This window comes from Ursus arctos, unplaced genomic scaffold (assembly GCF_023065955.2).
Source record: "Ursus arctos isolate Adak ecotype North America unplaced genomic scaffold, UrsArc2.0 scaffold_19, whole genome shotgun sequence".
Lineage (NCBI taxonomy): Eukaryota > Metazoa > Chordata > Mammalia > Carnivora > Ursidae > Ursus > Ursus arctos.
The window spans coordinates 33,532,293-33,556,635 of record NW_026622863.1 but is presented as its reverse complement, the minus strand read 5'-3'; the positions used below and the strand labels follow the sequence as shown (position 1 = coordinate 33,556,635).

At 44.2% G+C, this 24,343-nt stretch overlaps 1 protein-coding gene and 1 long non-coding RNA gene across 6 annotated transcripts in view; one reads left to right on the top strand and one right to left on the bottom strand.

The window, feature by feature from the left end:
* The window catches only part of LOC113252532 (uncharacterized), a 55,307-nt gene that overhangs the window by 2,632 nt on the left and 28,332 nt on the right, over nucleotides 1-24,343 (top strand). For all 5 annotated transcript variants that reach the window (XR_007191061.2, XR_007191060.2, XR_008960204.1 and 2 more), the window contains exon 2: nucleotides 4,198-4,260. This is a non-coding gene — a long non-coding RNA (uncharacterized LOC113252532). The remainder of the gene's footprint in view (nucleotides 1-4,197; nucleotides 4,261-24,343) is intronic.
* BCO1 (beta-carotene oxygenase 1) overlaps nucleotides 16,989-24,343 on the bottom strand; it is a 71,988-nt gene continuing 64,633 nt past the window's right edge. The window contains exons 18-21 of the mRNA XM_057314673.1: nucleotides 23,326-23,431; nucleotides 22,365-22,459; nucleotides 21,074-21,185; nucleotides 16,989-19,143 (exon numbers count right to left, since the gene is read on the bottom strand). Coding sequence (XP_057170656.1) covers nucleotides 18,914-19,143; nucleotides 21,074-21,185; nucleotides 22,365-22,459; nucleotides 23,326-23,431 — 543 coding nt within the window. The 3' untranslated portion in view covers nucleotides 16,989-18,913. The remainder of the gene's footprint in view (nucleotides 19,144-21,073; nucleotides 21,186-22,364; nucleotides 22,460-23,325; nucleotides 23,432-24,343) is intronic.

Sequence of the window (24,343 nt, the reverse complement as noted above, 5' to 3'; positions counted from 1 at the left end):
AGCAGTGCTCACTGAATGTTGGATGGATGGAGGGATTAACAAAATTTTGAATACCAGGCACTTAATAAATGTTTTCTGAATTTTATCTTCTGTTTTTAGTTTGTCTTTGCCTTCATTCTCAACTGGGTTGTTGGGGGTCAAAGTTGATGTATATTACAGAGTTTTCTATACAATATAGATGTTTGATGAATACTTATTAATTGCATGGAATGTTGGTCTACTCTTCAGCTATCAGGAGGCTCCAAAACAAAACAAGGTCCAAATAACAGAATTACCCTCGGGTAACTAGTTTCCCCGGAATGGGAGTGTTGCCTTAGTTGAAATAACTGGAGGTGACTGGGGATTAGTCAGGTAGGCTCTTCCTCGTAGAGGTGAATCTTCTCTGGCATTTTGACAAAAGGAAGGAAGGGGTAGGCTCTGCCCCCCAAGGCCTTCCTCCCACGCTTGAGCCCTCTTCCTTCCATACCTACAGCACCAGGATGAGTTTTCTTGGGGCACCGGAGCCAACCTCAACACTTTATTGAAAACTTAGCATCCTCTTCTTTTTTTTAATATTTATTTGTTTGATGGAGAGAGAGACAGCCAGTGAGAGAGGGAACACAAGCAGGGGGAGTGGGAGAGGAAGAAGCAGGCTCCCAGAGGAGGAGCCTGATGTGGGGCTCGATCCCAGAACGCCGGGATCACGCCCTGAGCCAAAGGCAGACGCTTAACGACTGAGCCACCCAGGTGCCCCCATGAAAACTTAGCATCCTTTTGATTGTTAACTCCCCTCTCAGTAAACCAAGGTGATTTTCTTATTACCAGGGGACATCTGGGCAGAGGGCTGTAGACAGACCTGCATCAATCAGAGAAAAAATAGTTGCTGGCTTGAGAGGGTCACCTGTGCAACAGGCAGCTGATCAGCAGAAGACCTTATATGTGCTTTCAGAATCAGCCCCGCTGTTGGCAATATTTCCCAACAGCCCACCTGCCTGAGTAACTCACATCATCTTTCAAAACCAAGCTCAACATGAAGGTCTCCAAGCAGCCTCTCAGGGCAGAGTCCCTGTGCTATGCCATATTCTGCTTTCTGTGCTGAACTTACCACACTGTAATTAACTGGTTTCTAAGTTGGGTTTGTGAGCTCCTCCAAGGTAGGAGCTGTGTTGTATTCACTTATGTTCCGAGGGACTTTCATAGTCCCTGACTGGTACTTAATAGATGCCGCTCGAGTACTTTTGCATAATTAGAGGTAGCAAGTTGGGTAAATGAGCACAGTAGGCAGGATGTAACTAACACAGTGGGGTCAGGAGAATGACAGGGAGCTGAGGAACACCCCGTCCAGAACCGGAGGCTGCCCTTCAGCTCTAGCTGATTGCTCCATGGGATAAGGGCCCAGTGGGGCCAAATCCAGTGGTTTTTCAAGAAATCTGAAAATTCAGATCCACATGTCAAATGTCCCAGTTTTTCAACATTAGGCCCTCCTTCTATGTGGGAGAAAAAGATGCAGCATTGGTCTGCAGACAAGTTCTGGCTTTAATTCATTTCCAGAGGTAATCAGAAAATCACCTGGGTTTACTGAGAGGGGAGTTAACAATCAAAAGGATGCTAAGTGTTGAGGTCAGCTCAGGTGCCCCAAGAAAACTCATCCTGGTACTGTACGCATGGAAGGAAGAGGGCTCAAGCGTGGGAGGAAGGATCTGTGGGGCAGAGACTGCCCTCCCATCAGCTGCAGGAGCCACTCCTGGTCAGCCCTTGGACTGTTTTGTAGCCTTTCTTGTTATTGCTTAAACTGAGCCACCCTTGATACTGTTTACAGCCATCAGAATGGTGTATTTGGTGTTATTGTTTCCCCACATTCCATAGATTTCAGACCTCAGCTGTTGTGAAACCAGTAATTTGAGATCTGGTAGGCTCCCAGCCATTTCAGTCCCTGGTGACTAACTGACCCCTTCTGCTTTAGTGGCTAAACAACACCCAAAGGATTTTCTTCTCCCACCTCTTTTTTTTTTTTTTTTTTTTTTTTTTTACTAAAATTCACAAGATATTAGCAGTGGTCATTCATTCAACAAATATTTATTCAGCACCTTCCATAATACGTTGTAGATACAATGATGGTGAAAATATAGTTACCTCAGTGGTATCATTGTAGAGACTTTTCAATCTCTGTGTTTTTCTGATCACGGACCATCTTTACAGTCAGAAGAAAATTTTCCAGCTGCAAAAAGGAAAAAAAAAAAACAGCTTTATTTTGCTTTGAAAAATGAGCCCTCATAAAAGAGAAGAATCACCTTGGAGTTTGGGGTTTTGTTTTTTAATAAATGTTGGAAAGAGGAATGAGAGTCCAGTAAAAGAAATAATGCAAAGAAAGAACTTAATAGTTTGGGGGCTTTTTAGAAAACATCGACTCTCAGATTTAATTTATCGAAGAGAAAACTGACGCAAGATGAGTCAAGGACTCAGTCAAGGTCATACATGTGATCTAGTCGAAGCAGAACACACAGGCCCAGACCTTCTGCCTTCCAGCCCTGTAAGCTTTTCCATTACACCAAGTTGACTCTTCGTAAACATTAATTTGGTTGAAACAGTCTCTTCTGATTCATTTTAAGGCAGTCTTCGCATATTTTATGGGTATATCTGTCATTTGTCCAAATCTATTTATAGCTCCTTTCTTTCGGAAAATCTAAGCTCTTCCAAATTGCTGAGTCAGAGAGCATCTCGTATTTATAACTCTTGAGAGTTGATTCCATGTATTTACACAATATTCAGAGAAGTATCTCAGAAACCAATGAACTAATTAAGTTGTAATGAAGGTAGTGACTGTTTCTGACCAAATCCGTGCTGTACTTCCCAGCACCCCATATAGTGCCTGACGCACAGTAGGTACTGAAGAAATATTTACTGAATGAATAAATGTTAATAACTAGGGAGAACTGAGATTTTTCTGTCTGTAAGGGATTACTTCAGATGATTCCTATGATTCCCTCACTGAACACTGAGCAACAGCCTGCTAGCAACTCCAAGTGAATATCTAATAGGCATCTGCAACTGAACATGTCAGAAATTAAACTCTTGGTTTACCCCTTAAACCTAATCATTCCCCCAAATCAGTGGCAGCATCATTCATTTAAGGACTGAAGGACAGAAACTTACGGACATCCTTGATCTCTGTCTCTCATACCGTTCTTACCAGCAAACCTTGCAGCTCTTCCTGCAGACAGTCTCCTGAATCCAGCCTCATCTTACAACTTCTGCCAGTACCACCCTGATAGAGCCTCTAAACAACTCCCCCTAGACTCCTGCAATGGCCTTCTAGCTGCTTTCCTTGCTTTTTCTCTTGCTTCCTTGTGAGTTCTTTCTCCTCATAACCTAAGATCAAGTTGCTTCCCATGCAAAACCTTCCAATGGCTTCCCTGTGGCTTCCAAAGCCCTATGTGAGCTTTTACTTTCTCTGTGACCTCATTTCCTACCACTGTCCTCTCCCTCAGTGTACACTAACCAAACTGACCTTTTTGCTCTTCTCCGACCAAGCCTTAGGTATGCCCACCTCAGGGCCTTTGCACTGGCTGGTTTCTGATCCTGGAAGTCTCTTTCCTCATGTTCTCATAGCTTGCTGTTTCATTCTACTTAGATCAGAGCTTAAACATCAACTCCTCAGAAAGGCCTCCACTTAACTAACTTCATTTTTCTTCACTGCATTCAATCACTACCTGAAATTATATATGTTTATTTGTGAATTGTGTGTCTCCTCTGACTTTAATACAGGTTTCATGAGGCCTGTCAGGAACTTCCTATTTTATTCATCACTGTATCCTCAGCCTCTAAAACAATGCATGGAATATAATATGTGTGTAATAAATACACTTATCAAAAGAAAGAAATAGAAGGAAGGAAGGTGGGGAGTGGGGAGCTTCCTGGATCTTTTCATCCCTTGCTGCCTAACCTGACATTGCCAACGTGGAGGAAGACGAATTGTCAAGAGTGACGTGAAGGACACGAAATGAAACTCCTAGATCGTAAGAGGTCACAATATAACAGCTCTTGGCATAGGTTGCCCCAATATCTACTTTCAAACCAAGTTCAGTGCAACAACCTTAACTTTCTCCATTCAAGCCGCACCTTTTTGCACACTGTACCCTTTAAATTTAGTTTGGGTATTACATGTTGTTTACATACCTGAAAGCATAAAAAAATACTCAGTTTCTGCTCTTTTCCTAGGATTCTGGTCAATACGCTGCTGGATGTACAATGAGCTGGTCTATCCTGCAGAATCTGTATCATGTAAGTAATCTGTTCCTCAGACCTGTTCAAAAGTCTGAAGTCATCTGAATTCCTTTAATTCACTGGATTTCCTACCTGCCTGCCTTGGGTTTCTTTCTCTGACCCTTGGAGGCCCTGGGGAAGTTACTGCACTCTATAAACTTGGGGTAACCAGAGTAACTTCACAGAATGGTTGGGAGGATTCAAGGAGATGACTCCAGTGAAGTGCTGAAAACAGGGCTTGGCACATAGTAGGTGCTCAGTAAACGCTAAGTGTTATGTTGGTTGTCGCTGTTGCCACCAGTCCTCATCCTGGTTTTCAGTGGCATCCTTGCCCAGCTCAGGAATGATTAGCTGCTGCTGCTGCTGCTGCTGCTGCTGCTGCTGCTGCTGCTGCTGCTTTTTAAAGATTTGATTTAATTACTTAGAGCATGAATGGGAGGAAGGCAGAGGGAGAGAGAGAATCCCAAGCAGGCTCCACACTCAGAAGAGTCCAACGTAGGGCTCAATCTCATAACCCTGAGATCATGACCTGAGATGAAATCAAGAGTCAGACGCTCAACTGACTGAGCCACCAAGGAGCCCCAGGAATGATTAGCTTCAAGTTGACTTCCACGCCAGAATCTAGTCTCTTCGCCTCCTGCCCGGTCCCCTGCAGATCTGGGTTGACGACCTTTCTGAGGCTTTCTCCCTGGTGCTGGGCTCTAGGTAGCCATAGTCTGTTTTCTGACTCCCTCTAACACTCCCTTTTCCTGCTCCAGCCTTGAAACACCCCATTCTAGTCCTTGTATTTCATGCTCCATGCCTTTAATTTTATTGTTTTAACATTTAAATTCATTCCTACATTTTCTGAAATATGTCAGACCTCTTCTTCAGCAAGTTTTGAAACTAACAGTATGATATATTATCTATCAAAACATCTTTATTGAGGTGTAACATAGAGTGCAGTAATCTTAACTGTATGGCTCAGTGAATTGTTCCATATGAGCACGCCTGTGGAATCACCAGCCAATTCAAGATAAAGAACATTTCCAGTAACCCAGAGGCTCCCACAGACCCATATCCAGGCAGCACCTCCCAGAGGAACCCACTGTCTGACTTCTGTCACTATTGATTGGTTTCTCCTGTTCTTGAACCTTTGCATCCAGTGTTTTTCACTCTACAATGTCTTCGAAAATCTTCCATTTGGTTGCTTGTAGCCATAGTCGGTTTTGTATAAATGTGACTATACCATTGTGTGACTGTGCCACTCTGTGTTTGTCCATTTTCCTGTTGATGGATGTTTGGACTGTTTCCAGTTCAGGGCTATTATAATAGAACTGTTATGAACAAGCCTTTGGGTGGGCTGTTGGCACTTTTTTCTTGTGTTGATGCGCCCAAGAGTTGAACTGCTGGGTCATAGGGCGGGCATATTCAGCTTCAGCAAACACTGTCAGACAGTTTTCCAAAGTGGTTATACCAAATTATACTCCCACCAGTCATGCATGAGAGTTCCAGTTGCTCCGCATCCTTCTGTAATTGGTGGTGTTGGTCTTTTACTTACACCCATTCTGGTGGGTGTGTGGTGGTATATGTACATATGTATGTATTTTAATATATGTATATATGTATGTATTTATGAAGTGTGTGTGTATATATATATTAAATACATGTATTTAAGTGCTTGTTCGAGTTGTCCCTCATTTTTAAAGAATTGGTTCTTCAAAGTGATATTTAGGAGTTCTTTGTCATATATATGGGAACATGCATTTCTTCTCTCTATCTGGGGCTTGCCTTTCACTCTAAATAGCGTCTTTGGTGAACAGACACTCTTAATTTTATTGAAGTTGAGTTTATTACTCTTTCCTTTTATGGCTCGTGCTTTTCATGTTCTGTTTGAAAATCTTTGCAACCACGATGCTATTTTCCTATGCTTTCTTCTAGAAGTTTTTCTGTTTCCCTTTAACATTTAGGTTCATGACCCACCCCAACTACATGCATCTTCTTAAATGCAGCTCACAAATCAGTTTACAACTTCAGTTCTCATTTATTCGTTCATGCTTGCCATCACTCATTCATCCGATTCTTCAAGTACCTACACTTGCCCAGCCCTTGTGGGAGAAGAAAAGCAATTAGAGTTTACATTTAAGGAACTCACTGGCCAGTAGGGGAGAGGGGAGACTTGCACACACACAGTATCTAGAAAGTCATAATTTAGTTGGAAAATGTGATATGGCCTGAATATTCCAATAGAGTATGCAGAGTCATTTCCTCTTTGAACCTAACAGACGGGCACATTCCCTGCCTTCCAGTGACCCCATCTTTCTCATCCTTCTTTGGTCCTTCATTTCTTCCAGGTTAAAGTCCAAGTCCCTCTGCCTGGCATCTGAGGTGTCCCCATTGGCCCCCCTCTTCATCTTCTAGATCCCCACCATCCTCATCCCAAACCCTCTGCATGCACCCACCTGAATTCCCAAACAGAAAAAGCTGTTCATCCCGCCTGCTGTTTGCAGCTGCTTTTTCCTCCTTCCCCGGGCTCCTTCTCCATTGACTGGTGCCTGAAAAACTGCTCACCATTCTAGTATCAGCTCCGTGAAGCCTCTCTTGGCTTCTTTCTCTCTCCTTGTTGTGCCTTGAAATCTCCCTCTGGAGTTAGATTGCTGGTTCAAATTCTGCTTCTTACCACCTTCCAGCTGTGTGCCCCTGGGCGTGTTACTTAGACTGCCTCTAAGCCTCACGTTCTTCACTGGGAACAGTTGTGGTTCCTGCTATACAATGTTTTGTGCAGAACAAATGAGCCTATCCAGCTACAATTGTTTAGCACAGTGTCTGGGCCACAGTAAGTGCTCAATAAATGTTCACTTTTAAAAAATAGTGGCACCCATCAACACTAATGACATTTACCTGTTAACATACTGGTCTTTTCACCAGACCTGAGGTTTCTTAAAATTAGAAATCACTTCCTTAATTTTTCCACAATCACCACTTCTTGTGCCCATTTGTATGCAGTTCCCTGTGTGGAGAGCTTTTTGCCCATCACCCCAACAAACCTTCACAACAACCTACAAGATAAGAATTAGGATCTCCATGCTATGGTTTAATAAACCAAGGCTCAGAGAGCTAAAATCTCCATTCCACATCCCTCAGCGGATTCACGAAGGAGCCAGGATTTTGACTCCCTGTTTCATTGCCAAGTTTGTGAGCCCTTCATCACGTACCCCTGCCTCTCGTGGCGTGGCCCGCACAGACACAGTGAGCTCAGTAAATATCTGATGAATCGAATTCAGTCTAATAAATCCAGAACCCACCCATGTTTATCAGAAAGGGACACAGGTTTATCTGTGCCGCTGAAGTTCTGAATGTGGCCCTAAAAGGCCAAGCAATCAGAGATTGAGACCCTTCTGGCAAAATAGATAGCATCTAGAGCAGGTGACTGTGCTTTCAACTTTTCCCTGTTGGGAAACACTCGTTTCATCAGCAATAATTTGTAGTTTGCGACTGCAAGGTGTGCTCTCTAATTGACACAGTGCTGCCTTTCCAGAGGAACAGGTTGTCACTTTTCACAAAATTTGTCCTATTTAATGACACTTTTTGTTTGGTGTCTAATTACCTACCATTTCTCCTATTGCTGTATTACAGTCCCAAGCTTTTAAAATGTTGTGCCGGGGCGCCTGGGTGGCACAGCGGTTAAGCGTCTGCCTTCGGCTCAGGGCGTGATCCCGGCGATCTGGGATCGAGCCCCACATCAGGCTCTTCTGCTATGAGCCTGCTTCTTCCTCTCCCACTCCCCCTGCTTGTGTTCCCTCTCTCTCGCTGGCTGTCTCTATCTCTGTCGAATAAATAAATAAAATCTTAAAAAAAAAAATAAATAAATAAATAAATAAAATGTTGTGCCAAGAGTCTTGGGAAGATTCTTTCCAGGCAGATTCTGGAAGCCTGGCCTCTCCAGCTCAACTGTAAATGTCTTGAGAGCAGTGATCCGTCTGAATGTCCCATGGCACCTGAACTTGGTTAGGCAGGCATGCAATAAGTATTTGCCAAATTCATGATCTCTGTGCTTGTTTCATGCTGGATGCTGGAGTTGGTCTCAGGAGGGAGAAAGGAGGAATCAGATTCAGCTCTTGCCCTCCAGAAACTTCTAGTCCAATGCAGGAGATAAGTCTCAAAAATAAACAACCAACATCTGACGTGGAAAATGCTGTTTGGGGTGCGGATTGTAGCAGAACTACATGGGGGGAAACCCCCTTCCCAGAGTATTACTTGGACTTAAAGATTGCTGGAAAATTCTTTGATATTCAAAGGAGCATGGGCATAATATGGAATGTACTATAGCATGCGCATGCATTGTAAGATAAAACACAGATTTCAAGGTGCTATCTTTGGTAGACCTGTCCTCCTGCCTTCCTTCCGGGAGGTAGCTCCCCTCCCTTCTGCCTTCAGGAGTGTTTTGGTGGGTGATGATGGTGAATATTGCCATTGTAGCAGTCAGAATTAGGTTTTCAATCAGGCTCTGCTCTATCACTTTTTAGGTTTTGAGTTTTTTTTTTTTTTTAAGATTTTATTTATTTATTTGACACAGAGAGAGACAGCCAGCGAGAGAGGGAACACAGGCAGGGGGAGCGGGAGAAGAAGAAGCAGGCTCCCAGCGGAGGAGCCTGATGTGGGGCTCGATATCAGGACTCTGGGATGACACCCTGGGCCGAAGGCAGACGCTTAGCGACTGAGCACCTAGGTGCCCCACTGAGCCGCCCAGGCACCCCATAGGTTTTGAGTTTTGAGTTCTCTGAACCTCGGTTTATTCATGACTTTTTAAAATGAGGATTAGTGTTTAATACAAAGCTTTTTATCACATACACAGTAGCTTTTATGCATGTTGTGAGGAAGCAGATATTTATGGGATAGGTGGATGGATAGATGGATAGATGAATGGATGGATGGCAGGCAGGCATAGGAAACAATCCATTCTGTTGCCACATAGCAACAAAAGGGCACATATTTTCTTTATCATTAATACTTCACCATTCTACAGCATTTTGTACCCTTGCAGACTTTTCATATTCACACAAAAATCGAAGATAGTAGAGGAATCCCAATTCTACCAATGTGAACAATTGGGCCCTCAAGAAATGCCCAGAGTCTTGCGAAAATTGAGACTGGTCAACTTGAGATTTGAACCAGTGCCTGCTTCAGCATCTTTAACACAATAGCGTGGGGACTTGTTAGCGGGTAGGGTGGTGAGACGGGGGCATGCCTTTCGTTCCTGAGCTGTGTGCAGCCTATTAATTTGAGCTGTATGTCATCAGTCACAGACTCACAGAATCCTCACAGCGGGGGCAGTGCAGAAGTTCTCCTCTTTTCCTGTTGAGAAGCTGATTCAAGCAATGGACTCTACCCTCCTTAAGAACATACATATACATGAGTTCACATGCAGTTTCAGGAAGCTCATGGGCACTGTGAAGCCCCTCCCCCATGCCCCCTCAGGGGCTCAAGACCCTTCTGCAGCCAACCTCTTAAGCCTGACCAACTGCAGAAACCACAAACTCATTATCTCCAGGCAGACTAGTTAGAAACAGTCTAACTCAATATGACAACCCCAGAAACTTCAGCCAGGGATCACTCACCCTCCCATCTCTGTATCACCTGAATTCTCAAAAGTTCATCCTTCTGTAAATATCCATAACCAAATCATCGATTGCCCTCCCAGACTTTCGCAAGTCTTGGTGGAGATAAGAATTGAGGTTATGTGTATTTTAGAGATGAAAATTGCCAACTGTGTGAATGGAACGGGGTGGAGACCGTGAACAGGATAATACATAGGTTGCCTAGAATCGATTGGCCTCACCAAAGGCAGTGCCTTCGTTGTTATGAAAGCCACGATCAAGCACAAAAGATAAAGAACCAGACTCACCGCTGAGAGAAACTTGGTGAGGCCATACAGGTCCTATTTTCGTTCAACACTCATGTATTGAGCACTGGCTATGTGCCCAGCACTGCTGTAGACCCCTAGGAGACATGTGAAACTAAAACAGAAAAGCCCTTGCCCCGTCAGTAATCCTTGAGTTTCCAGTGAGGAAGATGGACAAATACCAACAGCCATAATAAACACGTGAATTTTACAGTGTGCTTGAAGGCCAAAAGTGCTTCAGGGAAAACGAAGTTAAAAGGGATAAAGGGGGTCAGGAGTGTATGTGATGGTGGAGTTAAGTCGCAGTGTTAAACTGGGGTCAGGAAATCCACATTGAAGGTGAGATTTGAGCAGGACCTAAAGGTGAGGAGGCTGTGTGTGCTGCTGCGGTCATTCCTGAAAGGGCCGAGCCAAGGTGGTGCCGGTGGCACTGTTCAGTGTCTGGCCTCTGCGCCTTCACACAGCAGGTAATTACTGAGTGCATGAAGAGCTAGGTGCTTGGGGTCGGCTGGATAATGGTCCTGAAAGATATCCAAGTCCTAATCCCTGGAACCTCTGAATATCACCTAGGTGGCAAACGGACTTTGCAGATGGCATAAAGTTAAGGATTTTAGATAGGAAGGGTATCCTGGGTTATCTGGTGCACCCTAAATGTAATCATATGGGCCCTAATAAGAGGGAGGTAGGAGATTTTGACTACAGAAGGAGGAAAGAGATGCTGAAGCAGGGGGACAATGCAGGAGGTGGTGTGAGATCCCGAGCCAGGGGATGAGGAAACTGGAATAGGCAAGGAAACAGACTCTCCCCTGCAGCCTCCAGAGGGAAGCTGCCCTTCTGCACCTTGATTTTATTCCTATAAGACTCATTCTGGACTTCTGACCTCCAGAACTGTAGGAATAAATCTGGGTTGCCTACCCCACCGTATCTGTGGTGATTTGTCCCAGCAGCCATAGAAAACAATCCAGTGCTATTTCAGACAAGGATATGGTGATGAACCAAACTGACGAAAATCCCTGCCATGTGGACTTCCTGTTCTTGACCACTCATCCTGTGCCACGTGCTGCCCTTTAGTTGTTGCATCAACCCCAGGAGATGGCTGCTATTCGAACTGAAACCAAGTAACTCTGAGGGCCTGCTCTCTAACCATTGCAACTGTGTTCTGCCCGTGCCCGATTAAACTATTTGTTGTGCGGTGGCTATTTGGGGTGTGCCAATGATCTGCTTATGTCATTTCTGATGCCACTGGCCAGCGGGGTGCACTGGACCACTCTGGGTGCCTGGGAGGCGGACCCTTTCCTCTTTCACCACAGCAGGAGGAAGAGAGAGGAAGACCAGCCTTTATTCAAGGGTTTACGAGGAGCATCCTCTGCCTGAAATGCCCACCTAACCTCAGCTAACTCAGATTTGGACTGAGACTTTAAAAACACTGATTTGTTTAATCCTCACTGTAGCCCTGTGAGGTACATTCTATTACTATCCTCATTCTACAGATGAGGAAACAGAGGCACAGAGAAGTTAGATAACTGATCCGCTTTATCCCAGGCACTGTACTAAGCCCCGAAGGTGGAGAAGTGAGTAAGATTCAGGCAACAAAAGTAGTGTTTAAAAAGTTGGACTTTGGAGTCTTAGGAACCATCTATGTGATCTTGAGCAAGTCACTTAACTATTCTGAGGCTCAGTTTTCTCATCCATAAAATGGGAATGGTACCGAGATCTACCTCAGGGCATTCTGAGGGTTATGTGAGAACGAGCACATGAAGTGCTTAAGCACAGTGCTTGGTGGAACATGAGTTGTCAATACATGTCAGCTGTTGTTATACTGTTGTCATAATGAGAAAGCTCAGTTCCTGCCCTTAACAGAGAAGATCCACAAATGATGCAGACATCACTTCCTCCCATGTTCATTCCCATGGTCATTTAATGAACCTTGAACTAGGCTAAGGTCTCCAGCTTGCTCACCCCAAATGGCAGACTGAAGACAAAATCAGGGAACTCATGCTCTTCACTAGCCCCAAAGCCACCTACCAGCTCTCCTTCCTCCTGGGATGGACTAGGATCTCTAGGAAGACCAGTCACCCACAGCCCTCCTGGAACACAGTGGATGTACTCAAAGAAAGAAAATACTAGAAAATCCCACCAGAGCTTGTGACTCCTAATTATAAGCACACATATGCTGGACTTACCTGGAACTTTGCCAGGACCCAGTGATGAAGATGGAGGAAGATATTATATTTCCATCACAGAGGAGCCATGCACTACTGACTGAGCCTTCCATCGTGGTTTCCTTGTTTCTGAATCAAGGCCTTGCTCGGATCAGCCAAGAGCTGTCCTACAGTTTCTTCTTGCTGGTTGAAGGAAACATCTAGGGAATGATGGAGGAAGAGGTGATACGTTTTTTTTTCTGCCTGGAAGATTTATCAACCCTAAAAAGGAACTTTTATGCTGGAACAATTGGATATCCATATGCAAGAGTGAAGTAGAACCCCTACCTCACACTGTAAGCAAAAATCAACCCAAATGGACAAAAGACCTAGCTGTAAGTGCTAAAACCATAAAATTCATAGAGGCAAACATAGGAATAGGTCTTTGGGACCATAGATTAGGTAATGGTTTCTTGGATATGACACGAAAAGTAGAAGAAATTTTTAAAAATTACATAAGTTGGACTTCATCAAAATTTTAAAACTTTTGTACTTCAAAGGGCACCATCAAGAAAATAAAGACTACCTACAAAATGGGAGAAAATATTGCAAATCATATATTTGATAAGGGATTTACATCTGTAACATATATAAAAAAAACGTTACAACTCAACAATAAAAAGACAAATACCCCAGTTTAAAAATGGCAAAAGAGGGGTGCCTGGGTGGCTCAGTTGGTTAAGCATCTGACTCTTGATCTCAGCTCAGATCTTAATCTCAGTGTTGTGAGTTAAAGCCCCCATTGGGCTCCACGCTGGATATGGAGCCTATTTAAAAAAAAAGTGGCAAAAGATTTGAGTAGGTATTTCTCCAAAGAAGACATACTCATGGCCAGTAAGCACATGGAAGGATGTCTAACATCATTAGTTATTAGGGAAATGCAAATCAAAACCATAAGATACCACTTCATTGTATCTGGGATGCCTAAAATAAAAACAGCAGACAATAACAGGTTAGGAAGGATGTAGATAGACAGAAACTCTCATATATTTCTGGTGGAATGTAAAATGGTGCAGCCACTTTGAAAAGCAGCTTGGCAGTTCCTCAAAATGTTAAACACACAATGATCACATGACACAGCAATTTCACTCCTGGGAATATACTTAAGAGGAATGAAAACATATGTCCACATGATGTTCATAGCAGGGTTATTCACAATAGCCAAAGAGAGGAAACAACCCAGATGTCTATCATCTGATGAACGGATAGGCAAAATGTGGGGTATTCATACAATGGAGTATTATTTGGCCACAAGAAGAATGAAGTGTTGATTTATGCAACAACATAAACCAACCTTGAAAACATTATGCTACGTGAAAGAAGTCAGTCACAAAAAACCCATTCCTTGTGTGATTCAATTTACATGAAATGTCCAGAACAGGCAAATCCACAGAGATAGAAAACAGATTTGTCACTGTCTAAAATTGGGGGCTGGGGGCGCAGAAGGAGGAGAGAGTGCTAATGGAGACAGGGTTTCTTTTGGGGGTGATGAAAATGTTCTAAAATTAGTGGTGATTGTTACACAGCACTGAATATAAGCCTGGGTGGCTTAGTCAGTTAAGCATCCAACTCTTGATTTCGGCTCAGCTCATGATCTCAGGGTCGTGAGATTGAGCCCCGCGTTGGGCTCTGTGCTGAGGGTAGAGTCTGCTGGAGAGTCTCTCTCCCTCTTCCCCTCCCCTGTTCTTTCTAAATAAATAAATAAAATCTTAAAAAAATAGAAGAAGAAGAAGGACTATCAATCCTTGATTGTCCTTGAAGAGGTCACTAGAAATTTCTCTTTCGTTAATGCCAATTCCATTTCTTACATGAGTACAGATAAATTGGGGTTCTGGCTGAAACTTGCCTTTTCTGCCCAGCTTCTACCCCACAGTTCAAGTTTTCTAAATTTGCCAACTCCTCCCCTGATTCCAGGCCTCAGCACTGGAATCGCCCATTTCCCCTAGTTCCCTGCTGCCATCCTTCCCATATGAGCCGTCCCTCGTTTTCAAGGCAGCATTGCGTGTCCCCTGGGGTGTTCCCTTTTCTTATCGCCATTCCACTGAATGGTGTCGGTCTGTTTCCCTTGTGCTTTGAGGTGCTCTGAGGTGCTAGTTGTGCTCACCATTAAATGCCAACACAGTCTTGGTTATCACTGAATGGGTGAATGCGTGAGTGAAGTGAATATATACCTGGAAAAGAGCAAGTGTCTGCACGGAGTGGGAAGATATGAAGGAGGTGGAATAGGGAAGAAGAGGAAGGGAGGATTTGGATGAAAGTTATATTACCATGTACCCCCTATTCTTTCTGTGACCTCCAGCCACTTTGACCATGTGAGCTTCTTGGATTCTGTAGTGGCTTCTCAGTTTCCTCTGAATCAAACCTAAACCCTAGGCCTTTCAAAGAACACCCAAAACCTTGTTTTTCTACTCTTTGGCTCAGAAATACCAAGTTGGGAATCTAGCCAAAGAAAATTGCAATAATAACCACTTGAATACAGAGCGGGGGAAGGGGTGAGCTCTAGAAACAAACGTGTGCACAAACTTACTGATCTGGCATTATTTATAATAGTCAAGAATTGGAAACAACCTAAACGTCCAGCAGTAGGATAGTGTACATCATGCCATGTCCCAAAGATGAAGTAACGTGCTCCCATTAGAAGAATTTAGTACTTTGAGAAAATACCTGTAGTATATGTTCGGTGAAAGAAGCAGGTTATAAACTGATGGGTAGGTTACAAACCAATTGCTACTATATACGCTGTGCACAAAAATATTTTAAATACTGAAGAAAAACCACACTGGAATGATTTCAGGGGTTTTCTCTTGATAGTGGGACTATGGGTGTCTTTCTCATTTCTTTTTTTAATGTAACCAGGTGCTCTACGATGAACATATATGATTTTTATAATCAGACACACACAAAAATTCACCTAATTCTCTCTCACTCTTTCAACTGCTCTTTCTTGGGGAAGTCACCCTCCACCTGCTTTGTTCAGTCAACCCACGTCCTTCCCCAAATCCTTTTCACGAGCTACACTATCAGCCTGAAAGGACCAGAACTTTGCCAGGTGCTCCCTCCAAACACTCAAGCAGCTCCTGAAGGCACACTCTTCCAGGAGGCCTTTCCTGGTCACAAAGAGGAAAGAAGGCTGGCTCATCCCCACCCTGCCCAACATGGTGCTTCCACATCTCTCTGTTTGCCTTGTCCAAGAAAATCCCCAGCCTCTTTGCTGGTGGTTGACCTCAGCCGACCCTGTGTGCGTGTGTGTGTGCCTGTGTGTCTGCACCTGGCTGGGCCAAACACCTAGAAGGAAGTTGAGCTGTAGAGGCCACAGGTCTCAGCCCTGTTGATGAGGAAGCTAGTAATGACTCTTCTGTCTGCATGTCCCAATTTGCCGCAGGAAAGACTTCCCTTGGCCATTTAAATACCACCCAAACAGTCTTTAAACAACTTAAGAAGTGATCAAAGGTGTTTGTACTTAACCTGGACCAGCAACCTTCTTAATGGAGTCAGCCCGACGCTCCGTAACTTTGGTTGGGAGGAAGTGAGTGTGAACCGGTAATGCGGATGTAGCTTGAAAGCACTTAGACGGTCGTGAGTTGATTTGTCCAAGTTTACATCCAGCTTATTCTTGAACTGGAATCAAATTAGAAAAACCTTTGAAGGAAAAAGTTAGTGGGTCAGCGAACATTTGAGGGCTTACCGAGTACCTGACACATCTCGGGGCACTTGTGAAATGCTGTGGCTTTATCAAAGCAATAAACAAATCTGAGTGATTGATTGTTCCTGTAGAACTTCCTGGTCACGTGTTACACCCACATGAAGCACAACAAGGAAGGCTCGGAGGGGAATACGCACTGTCCTGTGGTGCCTTCAAGAAAGGCACATGCGTCTTAGCTCCTGTGGCCTTTTGAGCTAATTACTCTGGCCTGTGCATAATGAAACACGATGGTGTTAAGATTCAAGATAAATCGGGTATCCTGTCATCGACCTTTGGTGTTTTTGAAACTGAGAAAAAAAGATTTGGTGTGCCAGCCTTCCTCATCAGTCTGGTATCTCACCTGTCATCTTAAACAAGGTAAACAAACCACAGACATATTTTTCTTCCCCACAGAACTGCACCCTTTTTCGTGAGTAGGTCTGGATACTGTTTGGCAATTGGAATTGAGGAGAATGGGGGTGGGGGAAGCATTTCTTAATTCCACCCTCTTCTCAAATATCTGAAGTAGAGTAATGAGTAGGTGTCACATTTGTCGCCTCTTTTCCACTCCTGCTCTCTGAATGCAGATCTCAGTCACATTTTTCTTAGGCCACCATAGCTGGTATTTCCTCCCAGTTGATCTCATGAAGGCCGGAGGTGCTGGGATCCCCAAAGGAAGCAGAGATGGTCTTCATTCTGCCATTCCCAGGGGCCATGTTTTTGTTTAATGTGATCTAGAAGCCAAGGGTGAAGTGGAAATGCTGGGGTGGGAGAGGGGTTTTGAGGAACTGACAGGGAAAGAGAGAGAGGAGGGATCAGGGATGGCAGAGAGAGGAACCTGCATGGGGAGTCTTGGGTGCTGTCATTGGATTTCCTGTGAATTGTCTTCCTCATTGTCCCAGGAGATCATTTGGAAAATATCCATTTCTTGTTGGTACACTATCGAATAACAACCTGTTTGATGAAGGAATTCACTCTTGCATTCACTCAACAAATATTTATTGAGAGTCTGTCATGCAGCAGATAGTGTTCTACATGCCGAGGATACAGTAGTGAACAAAAACCTACCCAACACAGAACAACATGGATAAATCTCCAAGCAATTCTGCTAGGAAAAGTCAATCCTCAAAGGCGAATACTGGCGATTCCACTTATGTAACAGTTTTGGAATGAGAGAATTTTAGAAATGGTGCTTGCCAGGGTCTAGGGAAGTGGGGGGTCATGGAGAGAGAAAGTTGGTATAGGGGTAAAAAGGCAGCACACAAATCCTTGTGTTGATGAGCCATTCATTCACCATCCGTGGTGGTGGATACAGGAATTTACACACGTGATAAAATTGCATAGAGCTAAACACATATAGCAATGAGTGCCAGTAAAACAGGGGAGATCTGAAAAAGATCTGTGGATTGAATCAATGTCAAGATCCTTCTGGTTGCAACACTACACTATAATGTTACTATTGGTAAAACCTGGTAAAGTCCATGCAGGATCTCTTTTGTATTATTTCTTAGAACTGTATATGAATCTACAATTATTCCAATAAAAATGTCCAAAAAAACCACCCCCCAAACAAAACCCAACTCCCAGACCTGATGGAGCCTACATTTGAGTGGGAGCTAAGTATGGCTTTATGGCGGCCAGAGGGCAAAAGCCAAGACCATTCTTGAGAGGTCTGCTCCCTCTGGGGTACTCCATGCAGTGTCACCAGAGATTCCTTCCTGTCCTCGAGACATGTCTTTGAATCCCTACTGGTGACCAAATGAAATCCAGACTCAGGGCAGCAGGCAGGTGCAGAATAAGGGTGGGCTCCCAGCTCCCCCAACCCTATGACAAGGATATGTTGGAATTATCCAGACTGCCTTTGGGTCTCTAAACCAGGCACCCACTAGACTACAAAGGTGAGACTCAACTGTCCCATGGGGCTCCCAGTGCTCACATGGGACCCTTCTTGGCTTGTTCCCAGCTTCCACCATCCCCACCACCAACCTCCTTTCACCTCTGCACAAACACCTGGCCCATCTGGCAGCACATTCAGCTTGGGGAACCTACTTTCCTGTACAGACACTGGCATGGCTCACTGCCCTAGTTCTCAGCATTAGACAAGAACTCTTCATGCCAGCCCTGGCCTGGGCCTCAATCCTGGATTCTGGCTCCCTGGCCATAGCTAGTTGGGTCAGCATCCACCCTCTCAACCCCCTCCTGCAAAGGGGGATACCCACACCAATCTGCTGTCCCACTGGTTGTCCAGTGGGGCATCTAGCAGGCTACAAACTGTCCAGCTCCTCTATTAATTATTGTCTCAGAAGAACTTTAGAGGAAAGGAGCCATGCAAAAATTAAATAAGGTTGGAACAGACTTTAAAGTTTTTATTATTTTGTATTATGCCATGTCTTGCGTGGAATGACCACAAAGCTATATGTCTTCCTGGCCACCTAATTTACTAACAGGGCATGGTGGAGAAAGCTAGAACTACTAGATGCACAAGCTAGTCTACTGGAAAGGGGGAGAGAAGGGGCAGCAGGAAGGAGCAGCGATAAATATTTACTTGTCTCTTCTCTGAGATGTCAGTGGTTGTTCATTCTAAGAAGGATGATTATGTGACTTAATACAATTTCTGGTCACTGTCATTGTAATAAAGGAAAAGGGCTTTCTTAGAAGTGCTTGAGCTAATCAATAAATATTTGATCCAGTTTCAAACGAGATTTTTATGGCCAAAATAAGTTGAAAGAAAAGACACTGACAAGCACTATTTCCATACCTTTGTCTCAAAGCAACCACAGAAAGAGTAAGTGCAAAACAAAATGCAGGACCTCCCCTTCACCCAGAGAGGGAGCAAGCCTGGAGTCCTGTGGGAGCCTGCCAGGGGAGCAGTTCTTCCCAGGGCCCATGGCCCAGGCCCCAGCCCAGTCAGGTCTGCGGGGCCTCGCAGCAGTCTGGAGCCCCGTCCGGCTCTTCCTGGGAAGGGGCCTGCTTCCTCGCGTCCCAGTCTGTGTCCGGGATGAATAACCCATGGAGATCCAGGTGCATCTCTACATCAATGGATGCACGAGCCAATTCTGTAAAACTCTTGGCATCCAGAATAAGCAGAAAAGGCAGCTTTTGGGGATCAGTAGAGACGATGGCTGATAAGACAATCCCTTTGGGGAAACAAAAAGAGACACTTTGTAGAAGTGCAGACTTGAACTTCCTCCCACTGCAGGGATAAGTTTCTCAGCTCTATCTCCCTGTCCTCTTTGAAGTAAGTATGGAATCAAAACAAAAGGAACGTGAACTTGAGATTCTGTGGGAACAGAAGGGAAAGGTCAGGGAAGTAAGAATCAGAAGACCTGGTTCCAGCCCTGCTGGGGATAGTCCCTTTACCTCTCCGAAACTTAGTCTGTTCATCTGCAGAGTAAGGAGAATCCTCCCTGCCCCCACAGGGTTGCTCAGAGAATCTCTTGCATGGTGAATAATGAAAGCATTTTGTAAAGTATTGCATGCATTGGAAAATGGCTATTTGCCTACAATTTAGAAAGTCTGATTATAGAGAATCAGTTTTGATGCTGCATTTAGGCTAATATATGGCACTTAGCTAAACTCAGGCTAGCTGCACTCAATGACATTTGAATGAGCCCAATCCACTTTATGCACATGCAGTGCACTAGCAGCCTCGGCCTTTCCCTCTGTAAAATGGACATATTCTAAGTACTCATTCTCAAGGGATAAAGGATTAAACGAAATAATGCCCCTAAACTTCCAGCAACTACTCATGATTCCTCCCAAGGCCTCCTGGGTCTCAGGGTGGTTGAACGTAGTTGAAGTCAGACTGGCTTGGATTAAAATCCTAACTCTGTAGGCACTGGGTGTGTGGCCTTAGGTAAATTGCATCCCTCCCTCAGCCTCTCCTTTGGTGAAATGAAGACATTGCTACTCCCTGCCCACAAGAGAATTGTGGGGGAAGCCCTGGACCGGCCCAGTGGGAGGCCAGCTTCAGCAGAAGGTGCTACCAACAATCCCCCACCTCAGAGATGACAGTAACATGGGGTCCCCGCCTAGTGTGCCATGCCATGGGGGATCAGTAGGAAGACACAGCCCAGGCAGAAAACCACTCCTCCTCACCTAAGAGAAGCAGCTGGCAGCTCAGTGGGACAGCCCCACCATGGTTCTGGTTGCCCTCCTTAGCATCCCCAGGAGTGTGGGCAGGGATTTCTGGGGCAAAGGCAGAATCAAGGAAGGAATAGCCCATTTGGTAATATGGAAATCTAGAAAAGAGAGGTGGGCCACAAATACACATTTAAAGGTGCTCCGTGCAGAAGATACATGCTTTGAGATGCTTAAGAATTCTGTCCCAGTCATTACAATGAATTTTAAAGTGGAAAGGGAGTGGGCTTTTGTGTAGTAAACAATTTAATGCCCCCCAAAGGGAGGTCTGACCTTTGCTCCTGGGAGGTGACCTCTAAGCCCTTGTAATGTCCTGCCTCATAAGACTTTCTTTGCCAGCCTGATGACCTATCCTAGCAAAGTGATTTCGATGTCAGCTTGACCTCCAGAGGGGCTGAAGGCTAAAGGTCAACCACAGAGCTAACCAAACACGTCTACATTAACAAGCCCTTGAAAACTCTGACACAAAGGCTTGGGTGAGCTTCCCTGGTTGGTGACATTCCATGGATATTGTTGGAGGAGTTGGGGTGGGCTGTGACCTCCAGGGACAACCAGATACTCCATGAATGGAATTCTCCTGATTTCTGTCCCACGAGCATCTTTTCTTTTGATCTGCATCTTTTCACTATGATAAACTGTAACCAGGAATAGAACAGTTTTCAGTGTTCTGTGAGTCCTTCTATCAAAACCGAGGGTGGTCTTGGGGACCCCTCAACTTGCAGTTGGTGTGAGAAGTAAGGGTGTTTTGAGGGACTCCTTCACCTCACAGCTTTGGACTCAGACAGACCTGGGTTTCAAAACCTGGTTCCACCAGCTCTCTGATGTGGGGGTTGTAGAGGGAGGGTTGCTGCCCCCAAACGCTGTCTCTGTTTGAGGGGTGATCACAAGCAGAGTGCAGCAAGCGGGCTCCCCTTCCTGGAGTCCTACCGTCATCCTCGTCCTTGGCATCCGGTGTGGGTACAAACAGGGGTTCTGCTGGCCAGCAATGCTCTTGTCCCCATTTTAAGGATGACTTTGTGAGAACATCGTATTTCAGTATCTGTACATTCAAAGAGGAGAGACATGGGAGTGACCTGTTGGACAGCATGCTCATTCCCTGGGAACAGGTGACATCAATGTGCATAGACAGAGGGGATCAAGCCCCTCCAGCAGAAACTCCAAATGACATCTACCTGGGGTCAGTATAACAGCAGAAATGAAAGCAGCTAGCTTCCTCCTCCATCTTTAAGCAAAGGTCCTCCTGCCACTCCATAGTTGACACTAGGTACTGAATTTTTAAAAATAAAAATCCTGACTGAGCCATCCAGGCACCCCAGGATGATTCAGACTTTTAAGGATGACTTCTTGACTTTAAATATCATAAGAAACACTCGTTAAAAAGATTTTTCACATATTCTTTTATAAAATGTTTTGAATCATATGGAATAAAAATGGTTGTTCAAAAAAAATCCTAAATTTATCTGGTATTTGGCGCTACACTGCAATTTTTGTATGTGTTAAGTAAATGAATGTATTCCATGCAAACATTTAAAGTGTAACACGATCCTTTTGTTATTTTAAAAGTGCAAATCCTTGGATTTCTCTTAATCCCTAATAGACCTGTTTCCCCTTAGGCTGTGGGATTAGTGGGGAGTGTGTGTGCGTGTGTGAACCTTAATTTTTTTGCTTTGTACATTTCTGCACTGCTTGCATTTTTTAGAAAAGCTCTTCCATTTATTATTAAAAATGAAGATATTAAAGACAAGTGATGTCTGTACACTTAGCATAGTCCCTGGGATACAGTAAGTGTTCAACAAATAATAACAAGTAACAATAACCAAATGCTCCAAGTTTCAGCCCTCTGCTTGAAAGGGTGAGTTCCTTGAGGGCAGGGACTGGGATCTCCCTGTTCACTTCCTTATCCTCACTGCCGCCATGCTGTAGCACATGGTTGGTGCTCAATAAACACGTACTGAATAAAGAAATCAGTGGATGACCTACAGCTGTGATCTCTTTGCTGCACTTCAGTCCATCAGATAGGGCTGCCTCTCTTGGACGGCCCGTCATTGCTTCCATTGTATTCTGTCCCAAACGGACTTCACACTAGGGTCTGCCCTCTGCCCCAAAGGGACCTCCCTTTTCTGATCAAGGTCACCCAGTCTGAGAACCTAGGGGCCAGCTTTGCAGGCAGACACAGTCATTACAGGGAACGCCAGCCCAAGTCACTAGGGATCCGTACCTTGGTTGGGATGGGACTCCACTGAACTTCAGCAGCAAAGACATAGCGGTATCGCTTCCCGTTGTGAGCATAATTGATCCGGGGCAGCTCTAAACCTGGAAAGAATGACACAGTCAATGAAGCCCCCATCACCGAGGGCTGGGAGCATCCACCCTTCATGCCAGGCTGGGCATCCTGTCCACAAAAACAGCTCCCAACCCAGGATCCTTGAACTTGCTTTAGGCCCTGGATTAGATCAAGGTTGGTAACAGGGCAGGGGGAGGGAACCTCTGATAATTACCCTGGCTCTATTAGAAGGTTCAGGAACAAGGAAAGATAGACCTAGTTTTTTAAGTATAAGCATCTTTAATTATCCAAGATAGAAATCAAAAAGAATTGCATGATTAAAATCAGAGGTAGGCTACTGCAATTTTTTTAAAGGTCTTTAAAAAAAAAAAGTACTCGTGTGCATGCACGTGTGTGGGGGTGTGGAAAAAACTTCTGAAGCCATGGAGAGTGGTGTCCATGGGGAATAGTTAAATAAATCTGGCAAATTCAGATAATAACCTAAGTCAAACTAATGTTCATGAAGAATTTTAATAATTCTTTTAATAATAATTTTGCAAACTCATCTGATGTCAAGGATAAAAAGATGAGACTGTTGGGGTGAGGTCTGGGAAGCTCTAGAAGAGGGCCTGACATATGCCAAGCAACCCAGACATGACAGAAAAACCATGGGTATTTCCAAAGGGTTGCCATGGGTGAAGGGATTATGAGGGCTCTGTCTATTGCCATACTTTTCAGCATTGCCCAAGATTGCCACAATAAGCAAGAATTCTCTTTTCGTATACAAAAAAGACCATAACGTGGGTTCCTGTCCGTGCACTGCTCCTCTGTGTCAGAAGGAGGTGCAGAGAGGCCGCAGGGGAATTCACGAAAGCCTGCCCCTTCCCTAAGCATCTGCAAAGAGGATGCATCTTACCTTCATAAAGCAACTCTGGCTGGCAGTAGACTTGGTCATCTTTTTCCTTTAGGGCTCTTGCTGTTGTAGATGCCAGTTCGATTAAATTTGAGCCCACTTCCGCATTCTGAAAGAATCAGTTTTCAAAAAAAAAAAAAAAAAATTGAAAACTGTTATCCAGAGCAAACACTTGCTTTACTGTGTATGTTAAAAAAAAAAAAAAAAAGTGCTTTAGTGAATGTCATCTTATTGTGACCTCATGTGAACCACAGGAAGCAGCTATCATATTGTTGGTATTTTTATTCTTTTTCTCTGAGACCATGATGCTGGTGGGTAGTAGGGTCCCTGAACTCCTGGCTCTTTTCTCCCACTCTGGGCTACCTTATCTTCCACAGGTGAAATTAATGTACTGGTAGGTTCTCACTTTTTAAATATTGGTTGATTCACCTGTATAAAAGGCTGCATCAGTCATTAAAGGGATGTTTATAAAGAGTTCATAATAACATGGGAAATGCTTATAGAATACTGAGAAAAGCAGTAAATTGCATACGCAGTCTGAGCTCAATCAGCTTAAAAAGAACTTACACTGAAAAGAGCCTGGGGGGAATATACCAATTATTAACAAGAGAGCAGGTGGTGAGATTATGGGGACTTTCTTTTTCTACACTTATCTGTATTTCCAGGATTTTCTCCTATGAAAATGTACCACTGCTGAAAGGAAAACAAACAGGCAGTAAGAATTGCTTGGGAGTGAAGGATCTATGGAGGGCATTCCTTGGTCTCAACTTATAATCAGACTTTGTTTAGTGCCTTACCATCATCATGGTAACGCTGGAGAGGGATTTAAAACAATTGATTAAATATTTATTGGGCTTCTATTACTCCGTTTCCCTACATATCAGCTATGGGGCCTTGAGCAAGTGACTTAGTATCTCTGGAGAGTTCTGTGTCCCCATCTGTATAATAAGGTACAGTAGATGCATCATGCCAAGAGTATACGCATCTCCAAATTATTGTGCAGATTAAATAATCCATACAA